The following is a 19191-nucleotide window of genomic DNA, read 5'->3' on the forward strand; positions in this document are numbered from 1 at the left end:
TCTTCAATTCTTTTTACAAATTTAAGTGTTCATGACTCAGTGGATACATTATCATTTATTGCTCCAACCCCGCTGAAAACGGGGGGCTTTTGTTCTCCTGGTGGAGGGTTGGTAGATACTCACAATGTAAACACTGGGTTTGCTTTGACCTCTATGAATACTGCTATACTTGCCTTGGCCAAATTGTTTGAGGTCCTAGCGACTAAGGCCAATGTACATTCTAATCAGCTCAATCAGCTTTTGTCAGGCCAACTTACTTTATCGAATAAGCTTGAAAGTTTGTGTACCGCCTGCAACCCCCCTATTACCATACGATCAGTGGCCTCTCAAACTTCAAGTCTATCTGATCTTGCCTTACAGCGTTACCAGACTATTCCTTTGATAGTAAATCCCATTGTTGATCTGGCACACGTTGCAAATGATGTTGAATAGGGTCAGCAACAAAAACAAAACTACTCACTTTTTGGTGGCACAAACACAAATGTTTTTGATGTTACATCAAAGTCGGGCCCCAATAAGGGTGTCCATCCAAAGAAATTTAAGAACATTAAAGGTCCCGCCAAATAGACGACTCAAATTAAATCTTTTGTCAAAAACATCTCAACCACTGCAAACATCACTGCAACTGCTTCTAAAGCAATAGCGAAAAAATATTTACTGCAGTCGCAGGCAAAGAGAGTAAAGACGTTGCCAGTCTCACTTCCTGCTGCCAAGGCCTATAGCCCTTTAAATGATGTGACAGAAAGCGTACATAACACACTCACAAGCTCATATTAATAGTGACTCAAGTCATCTCGAGTCTCACAGTCCACAACAGAGTTTGAGTGATACGGAAGAATTGATTCAATCTACACTAACAAAGTTGTTTGCAGACCCTGGTACTTTTCAGAGAAATGATCCCAGTGCCCTGCTCGAAGTTCCCAAGGAACTGTCTAAATCTTTAAAACGAAAACCTCAGATTGTGCGTGTCAAGCGCCCTGCAATTCACTCATTGTCCCTTAGATGCAAGCCGTTGCCTGCAAAACAATATAATTTAAACCGTGCATCTGTTCTCTCAATATTCAGCGAAATTCCCGAGCTCAATGACATTGGCACCATTGACATTGAGCTGGTAGAGTTTACTGATCACTTAAAACGCTCTTCTGTAATCCTCTCGATAAATTCGAGAGTAGTGGTTAATGCAATCTGGACTGTTGTTCCAGCTTTCTGACCTTGGTTTCATTTTTCTACCAAGTTCTGATTCCTCAGATTGCTTATCAGTGAAACAATTGGACACCCATTTGAAACAACATACAAACAAAAATCAAGGTATTCCTACATATGCACGCAACTGCGATTCCAAAAATATCCAAGGTTAGCATCGAAAGTTTTTGGCGTCGCCCGTTACCTTGATTAGCTGGAACTCAAGAGGGCATAAGCATATCTTGAATAATCAGTTTCTGCATCTGTTAGATCATGATATAATCCTGTTACAAGAATCTTGGTTAACGAGTATACCATTGTGGAATAACCATGATGTCATTTTGATACCAGTTGTCAAGGGCACTTCTGGGCGTCCTGCTTCTGGCCTGTTAACAGCTGTAAAACAATCATCTGCTTTAAAGGTCGAACCCTGGTTCTCTCCAAATACTTTTTTGCAAATGACTAGAATTGTTGGATCAAACTTTCCATGTGCAGCTATAAATCTTTACTGGAACCCTGCCGGTATCTCTGATGAAATCTTTCTGGAATCTGTCAACAAAGCCATTGACATCGTAATTCTTGATGGACACTTGCATTCCATCATTTTGGCAGGCGATTTGAACCTTCATTGTGTGGGTCCGTATTGTACATCAGAAATGCACCGTCTTGCCAAGTGGACAAGTTTTGTTAAAGCTAGAAGCCTGTTTATGTTAAATGGCTCCTTTTCGGGAGATATTCCACCAAGGTCCACTTGGCATCATGCTAGCAGTGAGGGAACTATTGATTTTATTTATGTTAATGCTCACATGGTAAATAAAGTATAATCGTTTCAAATAATTCATACTGAAGTGAGCGATCACAATGTGCTACATGCTACTTGGTTCTGTGATACTAGTATGGTACAAGACAAACTGTGTTACATCACGGGATCTTATAAAGTAAACTCAGCCAGAAATCGTGTAATGTGGACCGAGACATCTTTGGAAGCTTTTAGATCACACTATGAGGCTGAGCTGAAGTCTACAGTTCTGTTGAAACATAACCAAGAGGTAGTTTACCATGACTTAATGCAATTATTTCAACCAGCCTCAACTAAACAAAAACAACCTCTGTACTTGCACAGCTTTGACCAGGAAATTAGAATTAGGAAATCGATGGTACGAGCTGACAAGAGGAAAGCTTCCAAGCTCCCTGTTGCTACACGTCTGGCAGCTCTAACCCTGATTAAAACCAGATACAGGAATTGGTCTAGAGGGATGCAAGCCAAACTATATCAAACGGATGGAAGTAATATGCTTAAATCTTTAGCCGCAAAAAATGCAGCTTAGTCCTGGAACATCATTAACCAAGCTGTAGTAGGTCATCAGGTTGCTGTACAAACTAATGATGTGTCTGAAGAGACATGGGTACTTTACTATTCCAAATTATTTGCTGCACCCCCAGCTCATTTAAGTATATATAAGCCTGAGTTCCTGCCTCACTTTCATTTATCGTTTGTAGAGACGATATTTTGTATTTCATCAAACACGCAAGCCATTCTAGAGCACCTGGCCCGGATGGGTTGTCTAATACCCATATGAAGCAATTCCCGGAAATCTGGGCAGAAATTTTATATCTTATTTTTGAGAACATTAACCTGACCCAGAAAATAACGCCATCCTGGAAACAATCCATCCTCATTCCTATCTATAAGAAGGGTAATCGGGCCAATCCGGCCAGTTATAGGCCCATTTCTTTGCTTGACGTGCCTGGCAAGACTTTTTGTCGTCTCATCTTGAGAGAGCTGAATATTTGGACTAAAAATTGTTTCAAGAGAGATCTTTTTCAATCTGGATTAGTTAGTGGTCTTGGTACTCTCCCTAATATCATCACTCTCAACATGCTTAAGTCAGAGTATGCTGCCCGGAAACAATCTTTATATTTCGCATTTATTGATTCCCGGTCAGCCTTTGACTCAATAAATCGTGATCTTCTATTCCTAAAACTGCTTGCCTGTCCTTCCTCTCTATTGGCATTAGTGATTCAGTTGCACACGGAAACCTCTATGCGAGTTAGACTATCCTTGGAAGGCCGTCTGTCTTCCTCCTTTGCCACTTTTTTGGGTCTTAAGCAAAGTTGTATTCTAGCTTCAATATTGTTTAATCTTTTTATTTTTGACATGGGTCTCTCCTTTCTCGGAATCGAGTCTGATGCTCCTGAATTGGGAGGTCAGCGCATATCTTGGTTGCTATACGCGGACAATTTAGTTTTTAATCTCTCAAACCACCAAGGGACTACAGATTGTCTTATCCGCTCTTTCGGAATACGTTAGAACGAATCAGCTTATTGTAAACTTGAATAAATCACAGATTTTGGTTTGTAGGCCCCATGCCAAATCCAAATGTACTACTATAAAATGGTACATTTGTGAGGAAGTTATGGAACTAGTATCGGAATATAAATATTTGGGGTTTCCTCTACAAAATACTGTCACTAACCACAAATATCTCACTGCCTTACAGTCGAAATTGTCGACCTTGATCTCACAGGCTAGAATACTTCACTATAAATATGGGAAATTCACTCTAAAACATATACTAATGTTCTATGAGCAGAAAGTAATTCCCATTCTTCTTTATGGTGCCGAATCAAAGTTGTATACAAATGATAAAATGTGGAATAAGCTGGAGGCTGCATTCTGGAAAAGAGTTTTCCATCTACCAAACAGTACACCGATGCCCTTATTACGATTTGAATTGGATATTAACTCACTATCAAGCAGAGTCAAGTGAAGAATGTGTTCCTTTTTTTGAAAATGCTTGTGTGGCGTCGAAAATAACAATATTCTGAGTACTGTAGCACGTTATTTGTCCTCTTCGAACCATGTATTTCCATTGAAATGGCGGAATCTAGTATTGAACACAATGGGTGAGGCTGACATTTCATTACAGCTTCTGCTTGAAAACCCAGTCCGTGCTAAGACTAAGTTCAATCGCTGGGTGTGGATACAAAATTATGATTGCTGTTCAAAATGTAAAGATTTCAATAGTAACTTCTTTGTAATTAAGCGTTTGGGCCAAGTGGCAGGTTATTTGTTGAAATGTCCTTCTGGGCATGTACGAAATCAATTTTTACGACTCAGACTTAACCTATGGTCCTCTAGGGAAGTTTTGGCGAGGCGAAAAATAATTTCTGCTAATTTAAATTTTTGTCGGTTTTATGAATCTTGTACTGAGAATGAAACCCTCCAGCATTTGATAATATCGTGTCCTAATATGAAGGAAATGCAAGTAACATTTTTTAGTGATTTGTTGAAACTACAAGAGGAAATGGATGGAAATCAGATATGGCATATTTTATGCAACACCACAAGATTTTCGGTGATAAAAACTCTTGTGCACTGCTTGGAACTCATTCTCCCTGCTGAAATTAACTTGTAAAAATAATCTGGAAATATGAGTTCCTTTGGCGAATATTCAAACTTATGTTGTACACTTGAGAATGAAATGTATAATGTATAATTTTATCACTTTCAAGTTTCTAAGTTTTATAATGTTTTAGTATGCGCTCACATATCTGTTGTAAATCATTTGATTATTTCTTGTTTTCCTCTTGTTTTTATCTTATTTGTTTTAATTGCTTTTCAAGTTGGAATGTAAAATTGTTTTATCATTTGAAAAGTTGATTTACTCAGCTATAGCAAATTAAAAAAAAGTATTTTATTTTAAATTTTTTCTGGTCAAGTGGTGTAATTGCCATACAAGGATCACAGGGACTGATCCTTCAAATGTGAGTCTCCATCCAAAACAAAGTTGTCAATGTATGACCTTTGCCACTGATTAGACAATAGCTCTAATCAATCCAATATTATCTTGTGGTTTATAACACCTGTTCCACTCCAGTCTCTGGCTATATGCTTTCCATTTATCCAATGTGTCATCTCTTTCTTCCAAGCATTTCTTAATTCCTACATTATCAAACTATTTTCAGTGAATGTCACACCAAAGGATTTTCAGGAAAGAGCCCAAATTGCTTCCAAGAGTTTTCAGGAAAGTGCATTGAAGGCAGATTTCATTCTTGACATCTGTATACTAATTCTTTAAATGATGATGGACCAGTTATGTCATCCATCTTTGTAGCATCTTGTATTTTTTTGTGATCTGTGATGCTCTTATCCATTTGGTGACGTGTTTGTTAACTTTTCCTAAGTCTGATGAGCTTCATATTTTATCCAAACCATCTAATGTTCTATTCATATCGAAGACAGTCTAGCCAGTATTCGTTGTTAGTGAGGGCAGTTTTAGATTGGATTCAGTTAATGTTTTGTCCCAAGAACCAGCAAATATCTGTTCTATTTTCCTAAGGATTTGTGTGAGGTGCTCAGGGTGGGATAATAACTTTCTTATGATATAAGCATATCAAATAGAACTGTTTTTCTCTCCCTCTGTCGTTTGGACCCCTGTGATTGTGTCCTCTTGTCAACAGTCTGATGGCAATAGACACAAGTTTCAGTGCCGTAATGAGCAGGAGCTGTGAATGCAGTGAAATGTGTTCCATGTAATGATGTTGAAGGCAAGGTTATAAAAATATAATACGTTTCTATTTCTTATAGACAGATTTATGTTGGTTGTGTGGATTTCCTACTACAACCTGTCTTCAATCCTTTGTCAGGATCTATCTCTATATGTTCTCTGAATGAAATATGTCTTAGTCATAGTATATTGATTTTGGCACCACTTGAATCCAAGTCACTGCTCCAATGTATTTTGTTCCTTGACCTGAGCCAAAGATAGATTATCTTAGGTTCAGCTGCACTACTGGCTTGGCTTTTTGGAGGGCCTGTTTCACAACTAACAGGGTACAGCTCTTCTTTAGCTTCATCATCCTCATCAGTGCGCAACTTGATTCACTTCTTTTTATTCACTTGTCTTTGTCAGCATCAGTGTGCTAAACCTTTGCAGTAGGATCAGCAGTCCCCATAGATGATGTTTCTCTAGTTCAAATGCCTGTCGGTGGAATAGATGATCTACCACATGTCTCACAAGGTAATTGCTCTTTGGTTCACTTGAGTTTGTCAGCTCCTCTTCCTCAAGGCAATTCTGCACTAGTTCACTGAGTTTGTCAACACAACCGCACCCGCTCTTCTGAGTCATTAAACCACAACCCCCACAACACATTCTTCTGCAGGTTCCCACTCAGTGTGCTCAAGGTATTCTCATTTGTGTGGTCTACTCTTCTCAATCCTCAAGTCCCACCTCTTCAACTTCTCTCCCAATTCTCTGTCTTTCCTGCATTTTTCACTATGTATTCATTGCAGTGTATCCAGGGTATTCTCTGTCACTCGTCTGTTCCAAATAGGAGGTGTTCAGAGAATAGTTATGCCTTATTGGTTGTGCTATCCACTCTCTAAACTTGTATTTTCAGCACTTGTGCTCACCTTCGCTGTTGTGGGATCGGATACCTTCTGAAGACCTCTCAGAAGACTGTATCCTCATCAGACTGGTGTCCACCCATGTCTTCTCAGACGTTTGCTCTTGTGTTCCACTAGTCAGTGAATTCATCAGAATCGCAGCACTACCATTGCCTACCCAGCATATCAGCACATGTTTCCGAAAGCTTCAAGCACAGCTTTCTTCATCATGTCTTTGCTCACCATTGTACTTTCTTCAGCTACCTCATTTCTGCCTCTGTGCTGTGCCAAACTGTCTTCTATTTCTTTGACCCAGAGCTCTACTTACCTGGGCAGGTGCTGATCAAAAGGGAAAAATGACTCTTCATGTTGCAGTGTTTCTAGGACACATAGGGTGACATCATCCCAACAGATTTCTCTCTCTGCCCTCTTCTGAAGTTAAAGTTTTCAAAGATTAAACCAGCACAGGACACATTTGCAGGGTGGATGTATTCCTGCATTTTAACTACCTCTAAAAGCCTCAGACTCAAACTGAATATCTTCATGTGTCTAAAAGATACTCTCACTCAACTCTGTTAAATGCCTCCATCGCCTGTTTAACTTGGCACATTAAGTGTACAAATTACTCCAATACAAAGTCCTTTTGGAACACATGTATGAACTGGGGTATTATTAGTATGATTATTATTATGATTGTTATTATTATTTTAGTGTTAATGCTCAATTAAAAGCCTTTTACCCAAAAAACTGATAAAAAGAAAACAAAAATAAATACTTTGAGATACATTAAGAAAGATAAATAAAATATGTCCACTCTCATGTGCTCCATAATGTTACACAGATTATTAAAAACATGCCACTAATTCATCAGTGTTTCTAGCTTTAACATGCTCTTTCAAATCTTAATATGTATCAAAATGTCTCAAGGTCGCAACATCACTAGTTATGGATAAAAGAACAAAAGGATGGTAAACATCTGTACATTCTAAAAAGATATGTCTCAGGAACTAGTGAGTTACAGGTTCTACTCTTAGATAGATACTCTTAGATAGATGCGAGGGAGTAGAGTTTGCATGTTAATGAGTTAACATAGTGCCAGTAAATTTAGACGAAATCTCATATAGGTATTTCTGTAACTCGCATTGGAGAATTTGCCTAAGTATTAAGGAAAGATATTTCGTTTTTTCTCTACAGAATCTTGTTCCCTACATAGCTGATAATTTCTCAAATCTGTCCTAGCATCAACCCAGTCGAGTTCCCAAAGTTTAACTTTGAATCAGAATGATTCAAATTGAAAATCCTCTCCAGTACCCCCTAAACACGTTAAAACTGTTTCACATTGCTAAATGAGCACGACATTGCTTCCTGCGCGCCATTTAACACAATCTATATAGGTCTTCAAACGCAGAACAGCAGGGTGGGAATACAATTTTGTAATACAACAACAGTTGAGACCAAAGAACACAGGCTTTGATTGAAGGTGGCCCTAGTTCATGTTACTGTAATAGAAGCACAATTTTGCAAGGACAAAATGCTTCTCCAAAGAATCCCTTCAAGAACTCTCCATTTGACCAGTCCCCCAACTTCCATATTTTGCAACGATAACAGTGAGCAGGTAAAACATTACCTGTGTAGTATTTTACTAAAGGGATTAGCGTAAACTGGCAGAATTTCACCATTATAAACTTAATCTGACAGCAAAAAAGATGACTTTAGATCACAAGGTAGAATATATGGTATTAAGGTTACGTCTGTGGGAAAAATGGAAACCTAAGTAAACCAATTGATGGACCTCTTCCAATATTATATTCCCTATTCCCCAGTTATTGGTATGTGAGGAGATTTGGATAAACAAATACCTTTTCTTTTAATGATGTTAATTTATAATTTGTGTACTGAAGTACAGAATTAGTATTGAATTTATTGCACTCTGTTTTCCAACATTTTTGTCATTATTTAGGCATCTACTCTAATTTTCAAAATGAGTCTGTAGTTCTTACACTTTATACAGTTTTTACCTAGGTTTAGTATTTACCTAGGTTGGCGATCACTGCCGTGACTGCTGTTTTATAATTTCAATAGGATGATTTGTGCTCCAATCAGGTCTAATCAGAGTATGGATCCCTTTTCTGCATATCTTGTACAATTAAATTGACAGGTTATTCTTACCTGATGGTTTGGTGGTTGACATGTCTTTGATGGCCTATTGTTTTCCTCCCTCTGATGGTGACTTTCCCAGCAACTCACTGTTATCCACTAGGTTCAACTTGACAGCTGACAACAACTGGGGTAGCCTGGCGTCTATCTACCGGGGGTTTGTGAAAATATTTTCCTCCATATTTGTGCCCCTGGTTGGACTTCAGAAATGCATAGAAAAATAAAGGGAATTAACAAGTGGCCTGAGCAATCTATTTGATTAGGACAATGGAATACAGATGGATTGGAAATAAATCAATCAATAAATCAATCAAGTAAATTCCCACTGATCCGATTAGATGAAGGAACATATTGAATACAATTCAAATTCTCTAAGATTTCATTAAATAGATAACGATAGGCTAGAAGCTTAGACAGTACATACATCACAATCCCCTTAACTGATCTTGATTACACACATAACCACCAAGTCATTTAAAAAGCTAGCAAATTAACCTAGACGATTGAACAAGTGCACAGGGTCTATAAAGCAAGTGAAAAACCTAAAATAAGTTTGTTAATGAATGCACAAGTTAAGGTAAGATACTCAAAAGAGGATATGTATTTAGTAGGTAACCCAAAGCCATACCACCTCCTCTATAATTAATCCAGTCGACATATATTATATTATAACTCTTGGGTAACATTCTATACAATTTTGTTGCATTACACCAGGTTTCAGTTCAAAATATGAAGTCCAATGTCTTACCTAATGTAACATTATTTTCTCTTGAATATTAACAACTGCTGATTGATAATTTAACAAATCAACATTAATGGCACATTATATCCATAAATAGAATAGGAACCCTCCTATGTAATTGGGTAATTTTTAGCAATCTCTTCCCTCCTCTGAACATTTATAAGGCACTCGGCTCTTCAGAATATAGATGGGCAGCCACATTGTGTCTATGACCGTTGAGGCCGAGTTCACTGGTCGCTTAACGTCAACTCAAATTGTGGGTGATCATTCGGCTCTTTCTGACTTTGGTGCAATCTTAGTCTAGGCAAACAATCCAAGTGCAATGTATTTCATCAACGTGCACGGGTAACCTCAGCCTCAACCCCACCTTCAGTATGCATGCTGGAAGTAAATCTATGATGGTGGGCCCTGGATGAGAACAGCTGATTGTCCTATCCTATTTGTCTATCAAATGACTGAAGCAGACCGTTTTAGTATATTAACCCTCACAAATCAGAGATTCATGAGTAAGTAATGGGAATGTTCTTCCATGCTTACAGGCATTTGAGGATATTTTCACACCCCCACCCACCCGAGAGAAAAAGCAAGACATAATGTCAATCGCTTCATAGATCTCCTTGTGATTTACCCCAGCAAGGCTCAACGTTTATATGGATGGTCAGCAGGCTTCAAAATGGTGTGAAATGGAGAAAGGAAAGGAGCAGTAGAAGGCACGACCCTTGATCCACACTTAACAGTGCAGTCAAGAAGGTCATATAATTGGAAACTCCTAGAAACCTGCTTCATCAGCAGCACAACTCGGAATCTGGCCAACCTAGATTGGGTCTGACTTTCCCTCCCTAACCTGTAACTCTCTATCCCCTTTCTCCATATTCTTGTTACTGTACCCTTAAAAATCTGTACTTCCTGTGGTATCCATATTAGTGTTCCTTGGTACTGTATACATTGGTTGTATAATGTTCGATTGCTTCCCTTCTGGTATGTGCAATATACAATCCACTACATTTATGTATTGATGTAATTATCATTCTTGTTATGTGCTGCATGACTCTAGGTGCATCAGAGTGCAACATTTGGGGCCCGATTTACAAAGTATCGGGCATCTAAAAATAATGCGGAGGATGCCCACCCAATTGTCTGAAATGCACAGGTCCCCTTATTCAATAGGATAAACCTGTTAGGTGGCAGACCCACATATAAGCCCAAAGTATTGCCTTAAAGTGCAGCGAGGGATATATGGCATATGAGGGACACAACGAATGAAGGTGTTGTTTGGATATTGACCCACCCATTGACCCCCGTGGTTATGCTAATCCCCTTGGCCATTCCCACCCGGTTCCTGTGCCCTCCCCTCCCAAAACACCTCCTAAAGGGAATTTTGGGGCTCCCTTTAATCAGTCCTTATCATTAAACTTTGCACTCGAAGTGCCTGCCAGTGATTTTTCAAAGCAGTCTTCTGAAAGCTTTTTTTTTTGTGCTGTAAACGTGCTGCTTGTGTAATACAAATGTCTTAACCAGGACTGATTTCAGCCACTCGATTTATAAGCACTATGTGTCCTTCACTGACGTCCTGTTAAAAACAAATATTGGCAAAGCCAACAGTTTTGCCTTATGTATACATATTAAGCAAGTGCCTTTCCCATGCCTGCACAAAAGCCCAAACTGGTGGCATTGCCAATGCTTGTTTCATAGTGGTGCTAGACAAATACTTCTGTTTTTTCCGGTTACAAGGAATACACGCAAGTGTCACAAATGACTATGCTTTGCAAATCCCGCTGTTATTTTCCAAAGAGGTGGTGGCGGTGAGGGCGGGGAGGAGATGCTTTTTATTTTGCAAAACAGAATTCGCTTTTCAAATGTTTGAGACTGCCCCTTTTCATCCCATCAATGGAGAATCAGGCAGAACCTTTTCGGCTGCATATGAAAAGGAGAGGATGTGTCACATTATATTCATCATATTAATTTGCTTCACAAAACGTTATTTTGACCCCCAGGTATACCTATGCACAATTGTGCATGCCACAATTAAACATAGATCTATAGTGCCTAGGTGGAAACATAACTTGGTTAAATAAGCACAATTCGGTAACCTGGGAGCTGCAGCACTTCAGTGTTAAAGTAAGAAAGAGGGAAAGGGGAGCAAATGAAACCGTGCAATGGTAGGCCTCTCACCGCAGTACAAGCTATTGTTGGCTTGCCTTCAGGCTTTAGAAATTAATGGAAGGCGCCAGTATGACTCCCATACAAAAGAATACCACCGCATGGCGAGGGAAGAGCTTGCAGTTCCTGGGCATGTTCAACACGCTATGTGCATTATTATTGACAGCCATTCTATTTCTTTATACAGACAGATGTAGTGTAATCTTGCACATGATCATGTACTTTTCTCTAGATACTGACGACATTTCCACATTCAGAGTCTGGACGGCCCCAGAGATGTTGTGGAAGTGGTGAAAGTTTGAAGGATGACAGCAACACTGTGCGCGTGGAAGACGAGACCACCAAAGCAAGCCCTGGCGCAAGCTCTGCCAACACTTCCTCTACGCAGGAGTCTATTCTATATAAACTGGAAACAGTGAAGGAACTTGAGAGAAAACAAAACCAGGACCAGGATGTCTCTGTTAGAGTGCTGAAGGATTATCTGGAAGAGAGCATACAAGAGAGCAGTCAGTACCTCTTGACGCCAAAGTCTTTGCTGCGATATGCTTTAATTCTGGACATTGTCAAACCCTCATGTCGAAGATCTACATGCTTCACCAAAGGGTAAGGATCATTTACTCTGGATATAATAGTACACAAATAACCTGAGTGGACAGATGTGCACAATTATAATCGCTTTTTTAAACTTCTTCTGATGTCTTCATCTATTCTACCTTGCCTTCAGTCTACCTGCAGAAAGATTTACATATGTGACATGCTCATTACTTGTCCACCGAGCACCAATGCACTTTGAAAACATATAACAGAAATGTATGTTGGTGTCTGTAATCTTTGGCTCTTCATACTTTTTGGACTACAACTCCCTTCAACCCTAGCCAGCATTTTCAATGGTGAGGGATCATGGGAGACATAGTCCAACATATCTGGAGAACCACAGGTTGCATACCCCTGCTGTGTGTGGCTGCATTAGAATTATTTTTTTAAATCAATTTGCATGCTACAAAAACAATTTCAAGTCGTAAGGAAAATCACCTGTAGAAATGCTATTCGAATCACTTATGTTCACAATCCCACATCAAGAGCCGTTAGAGTGCAGTCAATGCAGAACCGCGTGAGCACATTTGGCAGTGTCGGTTGGAGTAGTTATTAGATCCCACTAAGGAGAGTGTGCCAATTGCTGAATGCTCCTGAACTTGGACTGAACCTTCCTGCCTCGAGGACTTATAAGTGTCCAGCCTCAATGGATCAAGAACCCTTTTAGCGAGCTAGGTTTTGACGCCTGCCCTTCCACTCCTAGTATGCAAACAGTCATACATGTTAAGGGAACAGATCATTCAATCATTCAAATCTGCCAATTCCCGCAACATAAATGAAGAAATGGAACCCAACATCCCATATTTCAGTCTACCAAATTGCTATCAGAGAGCCCTTTCCACGCTAGAGGATTGTACGCATAGAGAGGCATTCACTGCTTCTGTAAAGGTCTGTGCTATCTACGTCTCCTAATGGTAATGGCACTTGTTATCTTTTTAATCATTGTTTATAATTATTTCCACAAGTGTTGAGTCTTGGGACTCCTCAGCCATGTGAAACATATTGCCTGTTTCCCACTGTCAGCAGACGTAGCTCCCACCTGAGACAAATGTACCTAATCACTAAGGGGCCAAGTGCCAGTGGAAGTATATTTATGTGCATTTTCCTTGATGATGGTCTTCTGATTTGTGTGCTGTCACTAAGTGTAGGTTGGAAAAACGCAACCGGATATGAGACATGACCAATTCTCATGCAATGCTGTGTTGGGGGTTTCTAACACAATATCAGAGAAAAGGGACAGTCTTAAGTAATACAAGAGAAAAATACAAAATAGGTTTACATCTCCCTTGAAAGGTTTCCTTGTCTGTTCCTTCTTCCCCTTTTTTTGGGACCCAGCTCTTAAGTGTGGTCGAAGTATGGCGTCCTGTGATACATCTCTCCAGCCCTCACTTTGTGCCCTGTCAGGATTGTTTTTTCAGATTTCCAGTTTCTCTCACTGAGGAATTCTATACATTCAGTGCCTTTGTGTAGCACTTGATGATGATGACTTTCCCTGTCCAAAGTACATAACAATGTCAGGTATTTCCCAACAATACCAAAAGTAAATCTCTCGCTGGGTCTCTCATAGTCTCTGTTCGCTAAATGCAAATTCTTTCCTAGTCAATCTTTCAAACATATATCTGTTCCCCTAATGGGAGGGCTACTCCTCCCAGCCCACTGGTTTGGTAGCTGTTCTTCAGAGGTCCACGTAAAGCAAGGCTGTCATTCAAAGCAAGGCATACAACAGTTCCCGAGGTACGCTGGTAGCACAGGTTCAATAGGCTGTTCACTGTGCTCCTGGCAACCTTCCTGTCCAGAGGTCTTCATCTTATTGACCAACAGCCCTTCTTTCTTTGTTCCCTTGTCAAACCAGCGTATGCCTGTGCCTACATGACCTAGCCCATGACCTGTCATCTTGCCTTCCTCTAGCTCCTTTTACTCCATATTGATGTCTGCCACATGCCTGTCTCCACCCACCTTACTCACAAAACCTCTAGGTAAATAGTCTGTTTGTGTCCTTTAATCTAGCACCGACTTCCTCTCCACCCCAATCTCTTAGACTTGTCGGGATTAGGGGGCATCTCTTCCTTGGTCACGCTATTCTCCGCCAGCTCTCTGTCTCGCCAGCCCTTTTGTCTGTCTTATGAGATCCAGATCAGACCAGAGGCCCCTGTTGACAGTTTTATTCTCCTTTTTTAGTCTGGGCTCCTTTATTTCCCGAGCATTAGGTGGTAGGCATCCTAATTTACGGTTAGTTGTGTGTGTTTGTGTGTGTGTCACTCTTTTCTGTCATTTCTCTCTCCTTTATCTCTTATTTCTTATATTTTCTCTCTTTGATCCTTCCCTCCACCAGATCTTTCTCACTCTGTCTCTCTCAACTTCTGGTTCTCCTTTCCCTAGCTTCTCTTCCTCCCAACCCTTTTCCTTAACTCTTCAGCAGCCGTGAATTTCCTGCTACTGCCTACTTTCTCCCCCTCTCTCTCCAAATGGCTACTTTTCTCACCTTCTGGTTGCCTCCAAATCTCAACCTTCTACAACTATTCCTCCTTTATCTGAACCCCTTTTCTTCCCACCTCCAATCCCCCTTCCTGTCTCAGCCTCTGCATTTCCTCCAGTCTCTCCCGACTGCACTCATCTGTACTCTGTCAGCACCTCCAAACACACACCCTCAGGATACTGAACATGCGCTTTTATGTGTTATTTTCTCCTCTCCTTGGCCTGAGCTACATTTGAGTATCTGCACAGGAATATTATCATTGTTCTTTATAGTAGATTGATCCATGCCAGCTCGCTTTTGGCTTTCAGGTTTTTTACATTTTGCCTCTGTAGGAGCTCTGTGATGGGCAGCCCAAACCTGCACAATATTGGTCTGCGACCATAGACTTTCAGTTTGTCTTGTGCATATCTATACATGTCCACAGGTCTGCAAGCGGCCGGCACTTGGGTTCCCTTTTTGCCACCAACCCCCTGCTCCTGGAATGCTCCATTTCTGCTATTTCATTATCAATAAACCTCTCTCTCTGCTACACTGCAATTGTGATACTGAATATACAGCTATTCTTCCATCCATCAGCCTTGTCCCAAGGGGCAGCGGCCCTATTCTCTGTGCACACTTCATACTTTAGCAGGCTCGTAGCTGATGTGGAAAACCTTGTGACAAGCTTTTGGCCCAGGTTTATCCTCCTCATACCTCACCTCATCCCAGCATCATGTAGCGGTTGGTGACACCCACTCCACATGGTAACTCCACACACTCCAAGTATCAGGGATTGTACATCGTCACAGTGCCCTTAACAATATTCTTTGGCAAGAATCATCTGATATGGCCTGTCCAAGCCCTCTTGTAACCTGAACGTTTCATCTTTGTGTCTTTTGCAAGGGATCGGAATATGCATTTCCTTGTGATTTCCTCACTGAGAAGGCATTCCGTAGCAACAAGCTCTTTGATGGGTGGAGCCTTCCTTAATTTTAGGACCTACTTTCCAGTGGCTGATTTGGGTGTAGTGAAGCTTCAAGATTCAGAAAGACTACATTTTATTACGTTTGTTCAAAAATCAATGTCTGATCATCAGTGCAATGTTGGAAAAGGCTACAGTGCCCTCCCACTTCCCAACTGTGCAGTAGCCTTTGTGGAGATGTTGGCAGAAGTTCTGATTTGCCAACAATGTTGTTAAGGGACCCACTCAAGCTACCCATCCTGTCCCTGATATGGAGGTTCTTTTCAGTAGGTCTCCCATCAGGGTTTTGCAGCATGTTCTTATTATAGCTCTGTCCATCCTTTGTCTGACAGCCTGCTGTACTAGTCAAACGCCAGAGCTAACTGACTAGCCTTGAAATAACTTGGAATGTTGAGTACCCTAATACCTCCTACTGATGTAGTTTTCATTAGTATTTTAGCTGTGATTCTGAAAATGCTTTTAATCCAGATGAAATGGAAGATTTACTTTTTCAATTAGGTTTGGTTTTGCCTGGATTGTCTCTGGGAATGTGTGTCCAAGCAGACTGGTGAATCTAGTTCATCAGAATTGGTGACTCCCTTTGTAGCAATTGCTACTGCATTCTTGATTCAGTTAAAACATGTAATGTGCTTATTAATAAAATATATCTCCTTAAGAACATAAGAAATATTGTCAAATTTAATTGCTTTGCTAATATTCTTTTATTGGCATTGCACGCGTCTTCCTTAAAAAGGTCACAGGTGCAGAACCCAAAAGCCGATGCATTTTGGACTTGAATCTTCTTTGAGATCTGCCTGTTGTGAAGGCATCATGAAACAAGACACAGACAACAGATTCAATATTTACATAAAACATGTGTATTAACTTAAATGTCAGGTGCTTTATGTTATGGATGGGGAAGGAGAAAGAATGAGTAAGTGTGTGAGGATTTCAGGCGATATTATGCCTCTCCATATAGAGCTGATGAAGTTGTTTCCGAATTAGAGATTAATAATTATCTCTGTTCATTAGATATGCCAAGTCTGAATGATCATGAGAGATTAGACCTTGAATGCTCCAATAACAATAGAGGAAATTGAAAATTAAATAAAGAGGCTAGCGAATGGTAAAGGTCCTGGCCTAGATGGGTTTCCAATAGAGTTCTATAAAACATTTAATCAGATCTTGGCCCTTTTCCTTGCACGATTGTATACAGAGATTGTGCATAATGAGGCGGTCGCTGAGTCAATGCAGACTCCATTAATAACGGTAATCCTGAAACCAGGGAAAAACCCATTTTTATGTGATCTGATCAGCCTATTTTGCTCTTGAATGTTGATGTAAAGGCCGTTAATGTTTGTCGATCAGAATGTTTCCATATTCAAAACGGGACTCGTCAGGGCAGTCGCTTGTCTCCGCTGTTTTTTAATCTTTTCATAGAACATCATTCCGTTGTGCTTAGAAACCACGCAGATATTATGGGCATTCCATTTGGGGACTAAACTTCAAAAGTCCTCTTATATGCAGATGACCTGTAGAGGTGGAGCCAAGTACCCCCACTCAAAGTTCCGACCCCATGATGCCTATATATTGGGAGCCAGAGTGTGAGACACGTGCAGTACCAGTGAGAGAGTACCTATACCGTAACAAATCCTGGAAGTAAGATACCCATTGAGAAAGCCATGTATGCACTCCCGACAATATGATGGTCATTTGAATGAAATCCCAGAAGAAGTGTGAAAAACGAGCAAAAGAGAAGATTGATGATGTCATGCGGAGCAGAGCTGACGTATCCAGAGAAGAGACAAGAGGCTGAAGAATGTAAGCATTCTATGAAGATCTAAGGAGGAGGTGTTAAATATGAGCAACATTTCGGGCTTGAGATGAAGATGCTCATGCTACAGAAACGATGAAGAAAACATTAGGTCATTGTACAGTTGTACAGACGCAGCAACGCAAGTATACAAAGTATTCTTATAGGGCGACTATGTAGTGAATAGATTGAGGCAATGCGCCTAAGTATTACATAAGAATGTATGAAATATGTATGTTCCACAACGCACTTCAGCAGAGTTTGGCCCCAGTAAATAGACAGGCTTTTTCAGTGTGGCACAGTTGGAAAACGACTTAATACCGGAGGCAGATTGAAGAAGAGCTTGGCTGGCCCAGTACCAGGAAGTCAAGGCCACAGTGAGCTTGGATGTTCATTCAGGAGCTACAAAGCTTGTGAAAAGAACAAATTCCTGTTTGAGGGGAGGAGCAAGAACATTGAAGACGTCAGAGGTTCATCATTTAATAGTATTTCAAATATCGAAAAGCTCTGAAACATGGTCTCTAGTCACGTCGATGGATGAAAATATATACTGAGTTGAGCTGTATCGAAGCCAAAAGACAGGGTATGCCGCTACTCCCTTTTATTCTCAGGCACAGAGAACATTTCCAAGGCCAAGGATCAAAGGGCTAATTGACTGGCAGACCACAAGATTGATGATAGATGACACTCTAATGAGGTGGGAAGCTATCGTTATGAGCAGCCCACCAGCACCTGGGTGCCAGCCTGCGTGCTGCTGGCGTTTGTGGAATAGTACAGAAGGGTGCAAGGGTGCCAACCAATTCTAGAGGGACATGTAATAGAGAGCCATATAGTTTATATAACTAATGGGACATCTTGTAATTGATGACGTTCTTAGTGACTTGCACTAGAGGAGGGTTTAGTTGCCCCACCTGATGTTAGAGACCCAATCACCTTCCCTACAAGTATGGAACGTACACCTACATGTTCCATTTAGGCAAATCACTTTCCTATGTAGGTTTTTGTAGTTTGCCACGTAGATTGACATCAATGATGACAAGTTTTTACTACAATAGTTTTTTTTAATGAACTTTGTTGAGTGAGAGCATCGAGCGGATGTTCGTTGATGTTCGTTGTAACAACCTGTTTTAGATAATTGATATTAAAACAGACGTACTTTGCCAACTTCCTGAGTCAGTATGTTTACTGATGTTTGAGTATATTCTGCATCTCAAAGTATTGCTACCTCATCTTAAAGGGCCTAGTGTTGGGTACACAGGTTCACGTGGTAGAAGAGAGGTGAATGTTATTAAAAGACCCATCGATCTAGTAGGCTTTTAAGGGTCTCAAAATATCGAGTGTCGTCCGCCATTTAGCTGGAGGAACATGAAGCTCCCTGCAGCTAGCGCCCATTAGTAAAAAAAAACTTGAAAGTCACTGAAGACAGGTGGGACGGATCCCTCATTTCATGGAATCCCCTCACGATTTCTACAGGCAGCTGAGTGGACTGAAGGCTGAAGCGGCTTGTTGAGGAGGAGGCGATCTCTAGGGTCAGAAACTGAAACACGAATGGTGAGTAGTCTGAGAGAGAGGGCAAACAATGAATGGGCATTGAGTGGGGAAAGTGATAAAGAGATAACAGCGAAAGAGAAACAGAGGGTTTGGTTGGAGTATGTTAAGTTTAATGACGAAGAGCATCACAGTTTAAGGTATATAGACAAGGAGCATTCTATATGATTAGCCCAGAATCCTACGTCAA

General features: G+C 40.5%; 1 protein-coding gene across 2 annotated transcripts in view; it reads left to right on the forward strand.

The window, feature by feature from the left end:
• Nucleotides 1-19191, forward strand: part of TRDMT1 (tRNA aspartic acid methyltransferase 1) — a 542866-nt gene that overhangs the window by 248514 nt on the left and 275161 nt on the right. For both annotated transcript variants that reach the window (XM_069648351.1, XM_069648352.1), the window contains exon 8: nucleotides 11863-12233. In XM_069648351.1, coding sequence (XP_069504452.1) covers nucleotides 11863-12233 — 371 coding nt within the window. The remainder of the gene's footprint in view (nucleotides 1-11862; nucleotides 12234-19191) is intronic.

The sequence above is a fragment of the Ambystoma mexicanum genome, chromosome 2q (assembly GCF_040938575.1).
Source record: "Ambystoma mexicanum isolate Mex_15411 chromosome 2q, UKY_AmexF1_1, whole genome shotgun sequence".
NCBI lineage: Eukaryota > Metazoa > Chordata > Amphibia > Caudata > Ambystomatidae > Ambystoma > Ambystoma mexicanum.